General features: G+C 43.0%; 1 protein-coding gene across 3 annotated transcripts in view; it reads right to left on the bottom strand.

Moving 5' to 3' along the window:
* LOC109881960 (stromal interaction molecule 2) overlaps positions 1 to 18445 on the bottom strand; it is an 81964-nt gene extending 63519 nt beyond the window's left edge. For 2 of the 3 annotated variants that reach the window (XM_020474057.2, XM_020474058.2), the window contains exon 1: positions 9382 to 10923. In XM_020474057.2, coding sequence (XP_020329646.1) covers positions 9382 to 9514 — 133 coding nt within the window. In that variant the 5' untranslated portion in view covers positions 9515 to 10923. Of the gene's footprint in view, positions 1 to 9381; positions 10924 to 18247 lie in introns of those variants that run through there. The other variant, XM_031832571.1, reaches the window with a different exon arrangement.
* Between the last annotated feature and the right edge of the window lie 830 nt (positions 18446 to 19275).

Raw genomic sequence — 19275 nt, 5'->3', positions numbered from 1 at the left:
ACCTGGAAACCATGAGTTTCATGTATTTGATAGCATTCCACTTCAGCCATTACCATGAGTCTGTCCTCCCTAAATCAAAGTGTCACCAACCTCCTGTGGTCAGTACAAGGCCCACTGGGAGGAAAAGAGGACAGTCCCCCTTAAAAGAGGACGGTCCCCCCGAAAAGCGGACGGTCCTCCTGAAAAGCGGACGGTCCCACCGAAAAGCGGACGGTACCCCGGAAAAGCGGACGGTCCCCCCGAAAAGCGGACGGTCCTCCCGAAAAGCGGACGGTCCCCCCTGAAAAGCGGACGGTCCTCCCGAAAAGCGGACGGTCCCCCTGAAAAGCGGACAGTCCCCCTGAAAAGCGGACAGTCCCCCTGAAAAGCGGACAGTCCCCCTGAAAAGCGGAAAGTCCTCCTGAAAAGCGGAAAGTCCTCCTGAAAAGCGGACAGTCCCCCTGAAAAGCGGACAGTCCCCCTGAAAAGCGGACAGTCCCCCTGAAAAGCGGACAGTCCCCCTGAAAAGCGGACAGTCCCCCTGAAAAGCGGCCAGTCCTCCTGAAAAGCGGCCAGTCCTCCTGAAAAGCGGCCAGTCCTCCTGAAAAGCAGACAGTCCTCCTGAAAAGCAGACAGTCCTCCTGAAAAGCAGACAGTCCTCCTGAAAAGCAGACAGTCCTCCTGACTCCCATGCTGTCAGAAATGATGTATTTCACCTTAATTAAAGATATCACTTTATTTTATGGGCATGGTTTTTGTCGTTTTAAAGCGGATGTAAATTGTTTTTGTTTTTTCACAAATAGCTTTAACAGATATTACAGAGAGATGTTTTGAAAACTTTGAGACGAGGTTTATAGGCTTATCTTTCAAGTGTGAGCTAAACATCATTTTATTTTTTCATACAAATTTCACGGCCTAGTTTTACGTTTGATATTTGAAATGTGGGAAGTGGAAGTTCAGCGGAAATTAGTGTCTTTAATCTCTTATTTCATCACAGATCATTGTCAACTAACAGCCAATAGGGAAAAATCTAGAAGAAGAGCCTTTATATCTGGGCAGGTAACTTTCTATACTTCAGCTAATACCCAGCTGAGTACACAAGTCACTATATGTAAATATGAGTTATGCAAGTCACCTAAAGTTGTTCATGGAGGCCTTATCTATTTGCTCTGGATAAGGATGACAGGAGAAACAGGCTTCGAATGCCAACTGTCGAACCCATATTCAACCAATCTGGGTCTATGTCTGTGTCGTAGTTCTACAACCATTCTGCTTATAACAATCCACAATATTTCACAGGGGACTGAACTCTTTCAACCAAATATTTACTTAGATTTTTTGAAAGCTGTGTGGCAAGCCAGTGCACTTTCAATAGGACCTGACAACCTTCATACTATTCAGTGGAGAAGAGCACTTGATGCTTGTAGGTCTTGTCTTTATATTTACATGGCTCCATTTCAGTTATGATGCTGTTCAGGGTCTACTTAATGAACGTCAGAGACGTCCACAGACCCCTTCTATCACCTTCTATCACAGACCCCTTCTACCACCTATCACAGACCCCTTCTATCACGATTCAAAATCATGTGCCAAAAGTGAAACCCAGTGAGGACGTTTCATCTACAAGAGAAACCCAGTGAGCCCGTTTCATCTATGAGAGAAACCCAATGAGCACGTTTCATCTATAAGAGAAACCCAGTGAGCCCGTTTCATCTACAAGAGAAACCCAGTGAGCACGTTTCATCTACAAGAGAAACCCAGTGAGCCCGTTTCATCTATAAGAGAAACCCAGTGAGCACGTTTCATCTATAAGAGAAACCCAGTGAGCATGTTTCATCTAGAAGAGAAACCCAGTGAGCACGTTTCATCTACAAGAGAAACTCAGTGAGCACATTTCATCTACAAGAGAAACCCAGTGAGCCCGTTTCAACTATAAGAGAAACCCAGTGAGCACGTTTCATCTAGAAGAGAAACCCAGTGAGCACGTTTAATCTAGAAGAGAAACCCAGTGAGCACGTTTCTTCTATAAGTAGTTACTACCTATTCTGCCTTCCCACTTACATAAAGACGTGTGTGAAAGTGACAGGGTTCCTCCCACTTATTTCACCACGCCCACTTTCAGACACACTCCACGTATGCAGTTACTCATGACTCCAAAGTCCTGCGCGTCATGGGCAAGGATTTGGCCTGATGGGAAGTTGTGATGTCATCGACCAATAGAGAAGAAAGTAAACACAGTTAAGTAAATCAGGTGCTATATGAGGTGATAAAAGAAAGGAGACCCGAGTGCCACTTTAACTAACAGTGTATGAAAAGTCTCTGCACCTACACCCAACCCAACCCTTTTCCCAGTAGACAGTGTGTATATCCACATCTTAATCCCCGCTGATGCGTATCAAAATAGTGTAGTGGAGGTATACACCATATAAATTAATAAGGCTGATGGAAGAGATCAGAATATTTAGCTTTTAAAAAATGTTGATAAACCATTATTTCTTCCCATTTTAAGCGCAGCAATGTGCACACGGCGGTTTACCGATGCGCTAATGTTCCACAATGCAATTTGCGGGGGAAAAAACACCGTTCTAAAAACACACATGCAGCGATTTGACGGACAGATATGGCAATATCCATTAGAAATGTTGACAGATCTAAAGTTCCAACAACTATCATGGAGAGTTAATATGTCTAGGATAATGCCTTTGGCTGCTAGACAATGAAAGAAAGCGGATCAGAAATCCAATACTGGAGATTTATGACGAAGTGTTCAGAAAACATTTAGAATGGTGTGATTTTGGCTCAGCTACTTTGAAGCAAGGTAAGACATGCCTCAATATGAAGTTAAAAAAAAGTCCAGGTTTCAAACAAATTAGGAACAGGAAAAATATAGAGATGGTAATGACAGACCTGTCTTCTGGTAGACGGAAAGCCTTTCCCAAAAAACGTCTCAATGAAATGTTAACGAGCTACAAAGTAGCCTATGCCTACCTGGCAGAATGACATGATCATTTGCTTCTATCCGGTGGCCTTTTTTGTTGTTGTTACAAACTCCATCTTCATGTGTGCTACAGAAACACTGCGAACCTAACAACATTGCTAGGTGCCTGAACACTGAACAAAGGTAACTACACTCAAAAAGCTAAATGTCTTAATGCGTTCACACTGCACCTTCGCCCAGGGCTAAGAGTCGCCTTATAGCACTAGGATAAGGGAGATTTTAGCCCGGGGCTAAGCGAGTGTTCACACTTACACATGTAACGGATGTGAAACGGCTAGCTTAGTTAGCGGTGACTTCACTTGCTCTGAGACCTTGAAGTAGTGGTTCCCCTTGCCCGTGTGAAACAGGGTCAAGAACAACACCTAGAATGCTCGCTGTCCAATCACAAAATCTGCCCTGTCAATTCATTTCCATATGCTGCAAGATGTTCTGCATCTTATTTTGAAGTATTTTTTTATTAATCAGAGGATAAAAAAACGACACTTTCATCCATGCAGAAACATTGGTCGCTATGCCTAACAAAAATGGTGACTATGCAAGCTGGCTAAAATCTTCTCACTTAGCCAAGTGTTATAAATGTTATTTATAAATGAGGGATACCTGGAGAAAAATCAAGACATCTCTGAAATAAAAAATGGATGGCCTTTTGCCTTCAGTACCTGAACACTAGAAAGAACACTTTGCATTATTAGTTGATAACAGAAGAACATGCCTACCGTTTGCAGTCACTCCTAGGACAGACCAGAGCCTTAGAGATGCAGTTTTAGAAACTGTTATTTATTTTGTAAGCATTATATGGAAAGGTAGCCAGGAGGCTGTGGATGAAATGACTATAGAATTATAATAAAAGGACTGTATGAACCCATCATCTTATTTGCGGTCTGAGAAAAGAAAGGAGGGAAAAGCCTTTTAAAGACTCATTTCATTCAATTCTACGTCGTTTTACATGACTGGAGACAAGCAGAATATTTCTTAATACCACAACAGAACATGACAACGAACAAGCACATTTGTATTTATTTTTTATTTTACCTTTATTTAACCAGGCAAGTCAGTTAAGAAAAAATTCTTATTTTCAATTACAGTGCATTTTCAATGACAGCCTAGTGGGTTAACTGCCTGTTCAGGGGCAGAACGACAGATTTATACCTTGTCAGCTCGGGGATTTGAACTAGCAACCTTCCGGTTACTAGCCCAACGCTCTAACCACTAGGCTACCCTGCCGCATGCTGCAGCACCAAAGACCTTTTGATGTCTATACAGGCCATTTTTTTAATTTTTTTATACGATTGTCTAAGTTTGGAACTGTGATGAAGTTGTCTATCAACTGTAAAAATGGAGCTCAACAGAACCAGTTACAACTGAAGTATCTGGGCAACAATGAATTCGATAAAAAGCCATCAGCTGTTTAACACAGCAGCCGCATATCATCAGGTAGGTCTATATGCAGTAAGCTTTTTTAATTTGGGAAACTATCATTTTCTAAAATTATTCTATTTTATTCCATGATATTGTTGTAATTCTGCTTTGAAAGTAGCTAAACTTGTAACACCACTTTGAGAAAATGGCCCACAAATTTTGTTACACCTACTGGAGAGCCTTTCTTTGTCGACACCTATTCGGCATCGTTCACACCCTCTTAAGCCTTTGCCCCACCCATCTCTTTAAACAGAGTGAGTAAGGTAGTGTAGTAAACAACCAAAGATTTGAAGACTAAAAGTGGTAAAAGTAGTAGCCTACAATAAGAAAATCTCCAGATAAAAATACCCATTATCTAGTCCTTGGCCTTTATCCTAATCTGACTTTGGTGCAAGTCATGTTGTTCTTCACTAGAGGTTGACCGATTATGATTTTTCAACGCTGATACCGATTATTGGAGGACCAAAAAAGACGATACTGATTAAAATCGGCCAATTTTATTATCTTTATTTTTTTTGTATTAGTAATAATGACAATTACAACAATACTGAATGAACACTTATTTTAACTTAATATAATACATCAATAAAATCAATTTAGCCTCAAGTAAATAATGAACATATTCAATTTGATTTAAATAATGCAACAAAGTGTTGGAGAAGAAAGTAAAAGTGCAATATGTGCTATGTAAGAAAGCTAACGTTTCAGTTCCTTGCTCAGAACATGAGAACATATGAAAGCTGGTGGTTCCTTTTAACATGAGTCTTCAATATTCCCAGGGAAGAAGTTTTAGGTTGTAGTTATTATAGGAATTATAGGACTATTTCTCTCTATACCATTTGTATTTCATATACCTTTGACTATTGGATGTTCTTATAGGCACTTTAGTATTGCCAGTGTAACAGTATAACTTCCGTCCCTCTCCTCGCTCCTCCATGGGCTCGAAACCAGGTACACATCGACAACAGCCACCCTCGAAGCAGCGTTACCCATGCAGAGCAAGGGGAACAACTACTCAAAGTCTCAGAGCGAGTGATGTTTGAAATGCTATTAGCGCACACTAACTAGCTAGCCATTTCACATCGTTACACCAGCCTAATCTCGGGAGCTGATAGGCTTGAAGTCATAAACAGCAGAGCTGCTGGCAAAACGCACGGAAGTGCTGTTTGAATGAATGCTTACGAGCCTGCTGGTGCCTACCATCGCTCAGTCAGACTGCTCTATCAAATCATAGACTTAATTATAACATAACAACACACAGAAATACGAGCCGTAGGTCATTAATATGGTCGAATCGGGAAACTATCATCTCGAAAACAAAACGTTTATTCTTTCAGTGAAATACGGAACCGTTCCCGTATTTATCGAACAGGTGGCATCCATCAGTCTAAATATTCCTGTTACAACCTTCAATGGTATGTCATAATTATGTAAAATTCTGCCAAATTAGTTCACAATGAGCCAGGCGGCCCAAACTGTTGCATTTACCCTGCCTCTGCATGCAATGAACGCAAGAGAAGTGACACAATTTCACCTGGTTAATATTGCCTGCTAACCAGGATTTCTTTGAGCTAAATATGCAGGTTTAAAAATATATACTTCTGTGTATTGATTTTAAGAAAGGCATTGATGTTTATGGTTAGGTACACGTTGGAGCAAGGACAGTCCTTTTTCGCGAATACGCACTGCATCGATTATATGCAATGCAGGACACGCTAGATAAACGAGTAATATCATCAAGCATGTGTAGTTATAACTAGTGATTATGATTGATTAAGTTTAATGCTAGCTAGAAACTTACCTTGGCTTCTTACTGCATTCGCGTAACAGGCAGGCTCCTCATGGAGTGCAATGAGGCAGGTGGTTAGAGCATTGGACTAGTTAACTGTAAGGTTGCAAGATTGAATCCCAGAGCTGACAAGGTCAAAATCTGTCGTTCTGCCCCTGAACAAGGCAGTTAACCCACCGTTCCTAGGCCGTCATTGAAAATAAGAATGTGTTCTTAACTGACTTGCCTAGTTATATAAAGATGACATAAATATATATATATATAATTTTATTTGGCAATATCGGCATCCAAAATTACCCTAATTAATCGGCCATTCCGATTAATCGGCTGACCTCTATTCTTCACATTACCATCTCTGGTAAACACACACTATATCAAATAAAAAATGTCCCATGTTCCAGAAGGCATTTCAGCCCCAAAAATGGATGTAATGCCTCTCCTGTAAAGTAGTGACTTGCGACATACACCTAGCTTCTTTAAACAGTTCACATTTAGAGTTAGTATGTTGTTTAATAGCCTATTGAAATGTCGAATTGTCAATTGATAGTGACAGAATCACACACCAAGCAAAAAAATAAATACAATTTAAATGTCTCCTGGGCTATTGAAGGTCCAAATGTCAGAGACAAACTGAGTCACACTTTTATTTTACATTTAACTTTTTATTTAACTAGAGACGTCAGTTAAGAACAAATTCTTATTTACAATGATGGCCTACGGGGGAACAGTGGGTTAACTGCCTTGTTCAGCTCTGGGATTTGATCCAGCAACATTTCGGTTACTGGCCCACCGCTCTAACCACTAGGCTACCTGCCGCCCCAACATTTTTACAGCTTGTTTCTTGTTCATAAGCTAACAAAGGGTAGGCCTATGCTTTTAGACATTTTCTTGAACAAAACCAACAATAGCCTCAGATACACCCCTCAATTCAAGCCCTGGTTTTAACTTAACACACTAAGCTCTTCAGTGACACAGCTATTGAAGAGGTGCACAGTGATTGAATGAATTGGCTGACAAAGTCTATGGATAGTCGATTATAATGTTGTATATCAAACAGGTAGGCCTACCTCTTATTTCTTGAATAGGAAGAAATAGGCTCCAACACAAAGCCCTCTTGTTGTTAGTCTCTCTAGTCACCCCCAAAACCAATTATTTCTTTGGCCGCCTCTCCTTCCAGTTCTCTGCTGCCAATGACTGGAACGAACTACAAAAATCTCTGAAACTGGAAACACTTATCTCCCTCACTAGCTTTAAGCACCAACTGTCAGAGCAGCTCACAGATTACTGCACCTGTACATAGCCCACCTATAATTTAGCCCAAACAACTACCTCTTTCCCAACTGTATTTAATTTTTATTTATTTATTTTGCTCCTTTGCACCCCATTATTTTTATTTCTACTTTGCACATTCTTCCATTGCAAAACTACCATTCCAGTGTTTTACTTGCTATATTGTATTTACTTTGCCACCATGGCCTTTTTTGCCTTTACCTCCCTTCTCACCTCATTTGCTCACATTGTATATAGACTTGTTTATACTGTATTATTGACTGTATGTTTGTTTTACTCCATGTGTCGTTGTATCTGTCGAACTGCTTTGCTTTATCTTGGCCAGGTCGCAATTGTAAATGAGAACTTGTTCTCAACTTGCCTACCTGGTTAAATAAATAAATAAATAAAAGTAGCCTAAGGTCAAATTAAAATGTTTAAATTAATATATCTTCTCAAATTAGCCTACTTTTAGCACCCATGAACTGTCCATCTCCGCAGCCTACTTTTAGCACCCATGAACTGTCCATCTCCGCAGCCTACTTTTAGCACCCATGAACTGTCCATCTCCGCAGCCTACTTTTAGCACCCATGAACTGTCCATCTCCGCAGCTGCCGCATCATAGTGATGGAAGATATGTAAATTACTTGAAAATGACTTGTGAGGTTAATAACTCTCATAAATAGCTTCATTATGGGCAATGAAACATATTGCTTTTATTAAAATCAATTCAAGCAGTAGCAAGCTAACCTCTGGTCCTCCTCATCTTCGCACTCTCCCTCTCAAACTGAACATCAGTAGAACCTCCCCCAAACTCTGTAGCTCGAAGGACAGAAAAAGCTACATTTTCCTCTGTTTCCATAGCTTTTATATTGACATGTAATTAGATATATCCAAGATAATACTTATTGCATGATTTCGCCTGAATCCGAAAAGTCGATGTCTCGTTTGTGCACTGCACAGCGTTCTCTGTACAGGGGCGAGATCGAATTTCAAAAGTGAAACATTGTTTCCGAGGTTAGACAGTAACATTTATACAAACCATCACTGTTGGAAATCAAATGCTAATCCAGAAGAAAGAGGGGGAAAAATGTGTTAATAACGGTCTTATAACATTATAACATTGGTGTGTGACAGAGATAGAATGTTGGGTGCATGTTGTGCTTGTCAGTTAGCCCAGGGCTTTGGAATATACGTGTGAATCCTTAGCCCAGGGCTAAAGCTTAGTCCAGGGTAAATAAATGTTTGTGTGAACACAAGCTGGCCCAGGGCCAGTCTAACCTGGGGCAAAAAAAAAATGTAACCTTCATGTCAGTTAAGAACAAATTCTTATTTACAATGACGGCCTACATCGGCCAAACCCAGACGAAGCTGGGTCAATTGTGCGCTGCCCTATGGGACTCCCAATCACGGCCGGTTGTGAAACAGCCTGGATTCGAACCAGGGTGTCTGTAGTGACGCCTCAAGCACTGAGATGCATTGCCTTAGACCGCTGCGCCACTCAGGAGCCCAAGACCGCCTGGGACTAAGAACAATGCAGTGTGAAAATGCCTTTAGAGATGTCTAAGGTGGTTTAAGCATTGTTGTGGACTTAAAACAAAGTTGGATGTTCTTTCTATTAAAACAGGGTGACAGAGCGAAAACCTGAAAACAATGGGAAATCCTGTGAATGAGCAGACAGCCTAATTTATCTATTTCAATAGTAGGCCTATACTATTAGCCTATACAGTACAGCTTGGGTTGCACTCTTAGAAATAAGGTGCGATCTAGAACCTAAAAGGGAAATGTGACTGCCTAGGAAGACAACTCCAGTTTACCATCAATCTCTCAGAATGACTGTGCGTCTGGGTGGCATTATGCGAGAATGCGAAGCGATAAACAGGCGTGAATAATCGGTAACAGTGTCTCTTGGATTGGCACACTTACCTGTAGTGGCTACAATTGCGGCATTAGAAGCACGGGTCGACAGATCGGTTGAGTAACTGCTTTCCAATCCCAGTACCGCAGAGATGACGAGTCCACGTAGCAATAGAAGCACTGCTTGGTAGAAGTAACTCATCGTGGGGGAAGCCACTAATTATTTTCCGTGTGAAGAGAGAATAAATACAAAAATAATGTCTATTCCGAAATGTAACGCTTTCTCCAAGGATTCCGCCGGGTGTAAAGACTACCTGGAGAATTGCGTTTGGGGTATAAATATTCGAATATGTCGAGCCACAAGAATTAAACGTCAGACGACAGTTAGATAAAATGCATCACCTTTAAAAAACCCGCTGTGTTTAGATAAATACCACATATGAATAGATAACAGCGAAATAGACTAGGAGCTGTTGGTGTTTAGAAATGCTCCACTATTTGCATCTATAGGCTATAGATAATGACATTGAATAGCCTATCTACAAAAAAATATCTAATTCAAGAGTTCGCAACGTCAAAAATTAGGCCATAATACTTCAAAAGTCCATCCAAAAATGATAGGCCTGCTCCAGTGCGTGGCATGAAGTAGGCTAGACCTCAAGCGACTCCCCTCATGCGTTACTCAGATCTTATAGAACGATTTCAAACTAGCTCTATGAGACAAACCGGTAGCACACTCTACTTTAAAGTCAACTTCCAAAGAAAAAAGTGCAAATGAGTAGAAGGATGGTATCTTCTATCTGAAAAAACACACGACCAAATGAATTGGCTCTAGCTCGCTGCCAGGAAATAATACGCGGTGTGTTCAACGCGGTTTAAAGGACAATGTATCCGATCCTCATGATTGAATAAAGACAAAATAGTAACCTATCTGTACTTCCACATACAGTATGAACACACCGGGCCTGCTTTCAGCATATCGAAGACGCAGTGAGGGGTCCGCCTCCTCAAATGAAACGTATTCATCAGCTTCTCCTTGTCCCTCCAGTTTCACCACCGCGTCCACATACGACAGCTGCCCACGACGACGTTTACTCTCTTTTCCTATTCAAAGTTCATGCCAAGTTTCCATTCCTTCGTTTGACAACATCTGTTCGTCTACCTCCCCTGGCGTCGTAGCTCAACTGCTTGCCGGCTGATGCAGAACTGAAGACATGGGGCGGAAGTCGGTCACTAGACATTCAGCCACAGCAAATGTATTGAGCGAGTTCGTTTTGCATTGCCCGCTGCCCCGGATGGTTTATCTCTCTTTAGGACGAACGGAATCGTCTAAAATACGTACACTCGGTTCACCCGGGGCACCGGCCGATTCAAAACGAACTCGCCCATTCTTTCCCTGATGTGTGGAGGAGTTTTTACGCGGGGATGATATGCTAGGCTACATAGTAACAATTTGCCGTGGGGGTTTGGCGGCTACATAGTGTCGTGTTCTGAACACTGCGGAAGCCCACGCCAAAGACTCACTTTCCCCCAGGGGATTGTCCCTATGTTCAACTGCCTTCAAAACAGAGGAATTCTCAGCAACTTCGTGGGTGTTTTCTCGACACCTTGACGAGGTTCATCTGCCACTTCCCTATTTGTTTTGCTTCCCATCGTGCGACACCTATCGAATCATCCACGGTTTCCTCCTTGCTGCGCGCTGTCATTGGTCAGACTGTCCAACATGGCAGAGTGTGATTGGTTAATCGAGACATCCTTTGCCACTTTTTAACACGCGTCTCATACATGTATAGATCAGCCTGTATGGATCAAACATGCATTGGCCAGCATTTCTGTAGCCCCGAGCTCTCTAACCCTGTTTTCGGCGAGTCATCCTGTACATTTTCACTCCAACCAAAATTTAGCACACACGATGATAATAGATAGTTGGTTGATAAACAATCAGGTCAGCAACACCTGGGTTGGGAGCAGAAACCCACAAAAGGTAATGTAGCCTATTGGCAACAAAATAAAATCATAGTATTAGCTGTCAGATGACAGCGGGTTTAATTAAAACATTTAAAAAATGATATTAGGAGACCGATTTTAATGCAATAGCCCATATACCCATTGGGCACAGACGTCAATTCAATGTCTATTCCACATTGAAATGACATGGACACAACGTTGATTAAACCAGTGTGTGCCCAGTGGGAAGTCTGCATTCATGGTCTGAAGAAAATTGTTAGCCAGGCTACAGTAGGCTAATATATCCCCATTTAGGCTATACATTTCATTAGACTAATAGTAATGACGCATACGCATATAGGCTTCTGTACATTCGAACAGTGGCAAATTATAGGCTACATTTTCATGTTATAGCCTAAAACAAATGCCAGATGGGCAGATTCATCGTAAGCCCAGTGGGCCAGTCTAACTTGTTTTGTTTAGGCAAGAAAAATAATCTAGCTAATTATGGTGGCCTCAAGGGAAAAAATGGACCTGCTTGATAGAAATTCCAGGACCAATTTCTAGTCCCCAGTCCGCCCCTCTGCTTGTTTGACATTGAAACAAATATATTTGTCCCACTATTCCCATATCTGTATCATTACTATCAACTGGACCGTACTTGCACATTTTATATTGAGAGTGTCACAGTGAGACAGGCAACCTGATTGAGCCATCTACATGTAATCTTTCAACAACGGGAAGAGCCAGAGTTATGACAGATGGAATGAAAGTCATCATGGCACATCCATCCTGCAGTGCACTGTTTCAACCAAAGGGGGCGCTGTTGCAAGGAGCCAAAGGTGGTGTCTTGTCCAGTGGGGGAGACGAAGGGAATCCAAAGGGGAAGCCAGCGGCCCCTGTGGCGAGCGGCGATAAGCAGGAATGGCTGTGGGAGTCTGGGTTAGACGGGTAGCAAGATGTAGCAGGCATGACCAGACCCGCAGCGACCAGCATGAGAGAGAGGAAGAAGGAAGAAGGAATGAGGGAGAGAAGGAGGGCAGTAAAAAGAAGAGCAGCATAATTGGATAGGAGCGTACAGAATGGATGGGGGGGGGGGGGGGGGGGGGGGGGGGCAGTGCAGATGCTCGGAGGTACTGGGGGCGGACCATGTGTAGTCGCTCAGTGCTGCTACCTGTCAATTACTGCTTCTGCCTACTGACTCCTCAGGCTCAATGCTCTGGTGAGTGGCCAAAGTACAGTACGCCACGTCCAAATATTTACCCTATCCAATAAGAAGACTGACATTTCATTATGTTGGACGATGGCATATGCTACTGCTGTGGCAGAATGGAAGGAGGCTGCCAAACAGAGATCCTGGAGCCATATGTTACGTCGTGGGGGGGGGCGATGGAATAATGAGTTTGTCAAGGTTTGAAGCTATTCTACAGAGGAGAAGTCAAATTGAAGATACAAACTAGTAGATATACAGTTATTCTCATTGTATGTTCATTGAAAAACAAAAATAAAACGTGCTATGATTGATTCATATCCCCTTAACTCAACAACATTGATATCATTGACATAGAAAGAGACGTAGGTAACCTGGGCAGATACATTTGATGATGGCTACAAAACTGAATAAAATAGGTTATGGGATCAAATAGTATGAGACAAATGCAATTCTAAACTGGGTGGGTCGAGCCCTGAATGCTGATTGGCTAAAAGCCATGGTATATCAGACCGTATTCCACGGGTATGACAAAACACATTATTTTTACTGCTCTAATTACGTTGGTAACCAGTTTATAATAGCAATAAGGCACCTCGGGGGGTTTTGGTATATTTAATTTAAATTGTACCTTTATTTAACTAGGCAAGTCAGTTATAAACAAATTCTTATTTTCAATGACGACCTAGGAACAGTGGGTTAACTGCCTGTTCAGGGGCAGAACGACAGATTTGTACCTTGTCAGCTCGGGGGTTACTAGTCCAACGCTCTAACCACTAGGCTACCCTTCCTTCCCAAGGGGTAGCCAATATACCACGGCTAAGGGATGTGTCCAGGCACTCCACGATGCGTTGTGGTTAAGAACAGCCCTTAGCTGTGGTAAATTGGCAATATACCACACCCCCTCGTGCCTTATTGCTTAAATATAGAATGTGAATGCAATAATTCAAGAAATCCATAAAACATTTTTTATAACATAATTGTTTTAGGTATAAAACAATACTGAGACAAAAACTCGTAGTATTGTAATACTTATAAACACAAGTCATGTCTTATTATAATATCTTGCATATTAAAAACAAACATAATATTAGTTTAAGAATGATTAATTAAGACCTATTAATTATTAAGATTATTAATTAAGACCTAGATAATTAACTGATATAATTGGTTTGAGTTAACCGGCGCATGGCAGCTTCCGATCTACTCCTAACACAGGGTTATTATTGTAGGATTCACTAAAATAGGACATTTAAGACCCCATTTAAACACTTATCAGTGTTTCATTAACACTTATCAATGGTTCCACTGTAGAGAGCTACCACTGTCCTCTCTCACAATGCCAATTACAACCCAATACAATACTGTTCCATGCAATCCAGCTTTCATTGGACTCCTCAAGCTGGTTCCAAGAATTTGGCATACTGTATGTATCATCTTACTCAGAGGGCATAGCTTAAGGAGGTTAGGTTAGCTTAGCTTATCTGAGGGCTAGACTTACATACTGTATAATATATCTAATAATATGATACATGTCAATAACTATTTCTGTAGCATGCAGAAATGCAAGGACATGCAACTTTGTGTGGTCGTCTCTGGATGATCGCTGGCGTTGGCATGGAAACATGCTGCCGCCGCCCCCCCCACACACACATACATACACACAGGTCTTCAGATGACAGTGGTGAACAGAAAGATCTGGATGAGGGGCATGACCTTCATAGTTGAAAGGTCGGCGAGGACGGCCTGTGGTGAGGGTGGTCGTCAAAGAGAACACACGTCAGTCAACGACCATTTTGTCAAAACACAGACACACACTCTCTGACCAACAGCAGACACACACTCTCTGACCAACAGCAGACACACACTCTCTGACCAACAGCAGACTCACACTCTCTGACCAACAGCAGACACACACTCTCTGACCAACAGCAGACACACACTCTCTGACCAACAGCAGACACACACTCTCTGACCAACAGCAGACACACACTCTCTGACCAACAGCAGACACACACTCTCTGACCAACAGCAGACACACACTCTCTGACCAACAGCAGACACACACTCTCTGACCAACAGCAGACACACACTCTCTGACCAACAGTAGACACACACTCTCTGACCAACAGCAGACACACACTCTCTGACCAACAGCAGACTCACACTCTCTGACCAACAGCAGACACACACTCTCTGACCAACAGCAGACACACACTCTCTGACCAACAGCAGACACACACTCTCTGACCAACAGCAGACACACACTCTCTGACCAACAGCAGACACACACTCTCTGACCAACAGCAGACACACACAAACCAACCAGTGAACAAGCTCCATGTAATAAAGTCTCTCCAGAAACTATTTTAGGGGCACATTTTTAAAAACACTATTGTGCTGCAGATTGCCTTTTCGCATGCTTCATGCAGGGAATATGCTGTTCCCTCGCCCAGGCCTTTTGGGATTTACAGAAAGGGTCTAATATTTCAGGCCCTCGGCTCTGAATCTAAGAATAAGAAAGCATGTTATGATACCTCTCCAGTGGATCAGGTGGTAAACGAGGAAGGAAATACTCTGGGACAGCATCTTAGCATTAGGTCAACCTGATGCCTGTGTGTCACATTCTGGAGGAGGGAGGTAAGAAGGGACAGTGGGAGGTTCACCTGGTTTAAGGTTTACTATGGCTGTCAGTCAAATGGGGAAACTGTATAAGGTCTGTCTTAAGTGGGTTCAAGGTTCGTACAGATCGGGATCTTAGTAATGCTCAATACATGTGTTCTTTGTCTGTTTTCGTGTCGTCTGTAAAAAAATAAAAAGTTATTTAACAACACTTAATGGTCTCTCGCTCTCACACACACACACACACACACACACACACACACACACACACACACACACACACACACACACACACACTCTCACACTCTCACACACACTCTCTCACACACACACACACACACTCTCACACACACACACACACACACACACACTCTCTCTCACACTCTCACACACACACACACACACTCTCTCTCACACTCTCACACACACACACACACACACTCTCTCACACACACGCACACACACACACACACACTCTCTCACACACACACACACACACACACACTCTCACACACACTCTCTCACACACACACACACTCTCTCACACATAGACACGCACAACCTGTGTACAGACCCGTGAGCATTTCGGGGCTATTGGGGGATAGGGCGGGCAGCAGGGTGTTGAGGGCCAGGAGGTTTGAAATGACCACTCAGCGTTTTTAGGGCATGTGCATGCAGAAGACTGGGTTACTGGTGCTAGTTGGGAGTCTGGGGCTATTTGAGTCACAGTGTGTGTGTGCCTGTGCGCACGTGTATGTGTGTGTGAGAGAGAGAGGGGGGGGGGGGGGCTGCTTGCGTCCCAGTGGGTGGGTGGTGAGCTGACCGAGCTGGAACCAGAGTCACCCACCCCCTCTCCTCATCAGTAAAAGGCACACTCACCTCAGCTGAGGCCAAAGAGGGAGGGAGGAGAAAGGGGCAATGCCCTCACTACACTTAATAAGCATCAATGCAGCCCTTTGATAATACTTTATAACACACATCTAAATAAATATGTAGCAACTAAGTGAACTAACTTTTAACACTAGAATGCACTGTCACAAAGTGTACTGTGTTGTTAACATGTGATTACATATCTCTATGAGGGCTGCCATACCTGCAGCGATCTCCAGTGAATCGTGACCCAGGATTCAGTCCCACTGCAGTAGAAGTCGGGTCAGTGGAGAATGCCCTCACCATCCACTTGAACCCAATGCGTAACCTGAGGGTACGTTTACAACCACAGGGTACAGGGCGGCAGGGTAGCCTAGTGGTTAGAGCGGTGGACTAGTAACAGGAAGGTTGCAAGTTCAAACCCCCGAGCTGACAAGGTACAAATCTGGCGTTCTGCCCCTGAACAAGGCAGTTAACCCACTTGTTCCTAGGCCGTCATTGAAAATAAGAATTTGTTCTTAACTGACTTGCCTGGTTAAATAAAAACAACAGTTAGACACTGTTGCATCATGCTTTCATGTACCATCTTCTGGGTCCAAATGTGCTGTACATTTGCACGTGTACCTTTTATATCTGAATGAAGGACAACCAATTGTATTCCTCCATATTTAAACATGTGACGCCGGCTCCCTCTCCACTTGGCTATTTCATGTGTATTTCTACGTTAAGACGCTTATGTTCGAATTTCCTACAACCGCCAAACTCTTCTGGCCATCTGGATCACACGATCGAGATGAACGAAGCAAGTGCCCACGGGTTTAACTGTTATGTGATCACACGATCGAGATGAATGAAGCAATCGCCCCTGTACAACGGGTTTAATTGCTATGTGATCACACAATCAAGACGACCGAAGCAAGCGCCCATGTTCAACGGGTTTAACTGTTATGTGATCACACGATTGAGGTGACCGAAGCAAGTGCCCTGTACAAAGGGCTTAACTGCTATGTGATCACACAATCAAGACGACCGAAGCAAGCGCCAGCTAAGAAGAGAAAAAAAAAGCAGGCTTCCGAGCGAGGCTGAAACGTCGGGCAAAACATCCTTCTCTTCCTGGTATTATTCTGGCTAATGTCCGAACACGGGATAATAAAGTGGACGAACTCAGAGTGCAGCTAACATCACAACGAGACATCAAGGAATGCTGTGTCTTCGAGTTAACATGGCTGACGGAAACTACCCTGAAAGATGGGTTCTCCATTTTTCTCATGGATCGAACAGCGGCCTGTGGCAAGAGTAAGAGGGAGGAGCTTTCTCATCTTGGTGTAATGATGTGGAAGTCATCTCAAGCTCCTGCTCACGCAATCTGGAGTTTCGGATGTTAAAATGCCGGCCCTACTATCTGCCGAAGGAATTCATGTCTGTTATCAACACCAATGTTTACATACCACCACAAGCCAACACCACGGTGGTACTCAGCGGACTGTATGAGACCATTAGCCAGCAAGAATTCTCTCACACAGAAGCAGTCTTTATCATCGCAGGATATTTAATCTAGACAAACCTAAAACGAGTCCTTCCAAAATATCATAAGCATGTCTCCTGTCCCACACGAGAGCTACGTGTACTAGACCATGTTTACATAAACATCCGCAACAATCCTTCACCCCCACTTCGGCCAATCAGATCACATATCTCTGTTCCTACTCCACGCCTACAAACAGCTACTCAAGAGGACCAACCAACAGAGAGAATAGTGAGGCGCTGAATGGAGGAGGTGGACTCAATGCTGCAGGATTGCTTTGATGGTATTGATTGGAATATGTTCGAAGACTCATCCGCCCAGGACTCATCCGCCCAGGACTCATCCGCCCAGGACTCATCCTTTAGCATCAATGGATTAGACATCATCAGTCACAGGTTTCATCGGGAAATGTGTCGATGATGTTGAACTTACAATAACAATCCGGACATAACCCAACCAAAAACCCTGGGTTAACAATGAGATCCGTGCTGACGGCCCGTACTGCAGCATTCATCACCGGTGACATTGATGTGTACAAGGCAAGCAGGCGCAAGCGCCGAAAATTCATTAGGGACACAAAAAGATCAAATAAAATATAGACTCAAACTGGATTCACAGTATGACAACTAAGACATGTGGCAAGGATTACCGGCTATTACGGACTACAGAGGAAAATCCAGCCATGTGATGTTCATCGAGGCTTCGCTCCCAGACAAGCATAATACATTTTTATGCTTCGAGGTGGACAACACTGAACTAACCTGGAAGACTCTCGTTGCTCTGGACGACCATGTGATTTCGCTCTCCGAGGCAGACGTGAGGAAAACTCTCAAGAGTGAATACTCACGAAGCCGTTTGCCCAGATGGCCCCGATGTGACATAATATACTAGCCTAAACACTATATAGAGAGGCTTCAGAAAGTATTCGCACCCTTTCACGTATTCCACATTGTGTTGTTTTACAGCCTGAATAAAATAACCCAGAAAAAAATGTTTAAAAAAAAATGTTTGCTCATTTATTGAGGATTCATACCCCTGAGTCCATACTTTGCAGAAGCACCTTTGGCAGCAATTACAGATGGGAGTGTTTCTGGGCAGGTCTCTAAGAGTGATTACAGCTGGGAGTGTTTCTGGGCAGGTCTCTAAGAGTGATTACAGCTGGGAGTGTTTCTGGGTAAGTCTCTAAGAGTGATTACAGCTGGGAGTGTTTCTGGGTAAATCTCTAAGAGTGATTACAGCTGGGAGTGTTTCTGGGTAAGTCTCTAAGAGTGATTACAGCTGGGAGTGTTTCTGGGTAAGTCTCTAAGAGTGATTACAGCTGGGAGTGTTTCTGGGTAAGTCTCTAAGAGTGATTACAGCTGGGAGTGTTTCTGGGTAAGTCTCTAAGAGTGATTACAGCTGGGAGTGTTTCTGGGTAAGTCTCTAAGAGTGATTACAGCTGGGAGTGTTTCTGGGTAAGTCTCTAAGAGTGATTACAGCTGGGAGTGTTTCTGGGTAAGTCTCTAAGAGTGATTACAGCTGGGAGTGTTTCTGGGCAGGTCTCTAAGAGTGATTACAGCTGGGAGTGTTTCTGGGTAAGTCTCTAAGAGTGATTACAGCTGGGAGTGTTTCTGGGTAAGTCTCTAAGAGTGATTACAGCTGGGAGTGTTTCTGGGTAAGTCTCTAAGAGTGATTACACCTGGATTGTGCAACATTTCCCCATTATTATTTTCAAAATTCTTCAAGCTCTGTTAATTGGTTGTTGATCATTGCTAGATGTCACGCCCTGGCCATGGAGAGGCTTTTATTC

The sequence above is a fragment of the Oncorhynchus kisutch genome, linkage group LG9, assembly GCF_002021735.2.
Source record: "Oncorhynchus kisutch isolate 150728-3 linkage group LG9, Okis_V2, whole genome shotgun sequence".
NCBI lineage: Eukaryota > Metazoa > Chordata > Actinopteri > Salmoniformes > Salmonidae > Oncorhynchus > Oncorhynchus kisutch.
This window is presented reverse-complemented; position numbering and strand designations above follow the sequence as displayed.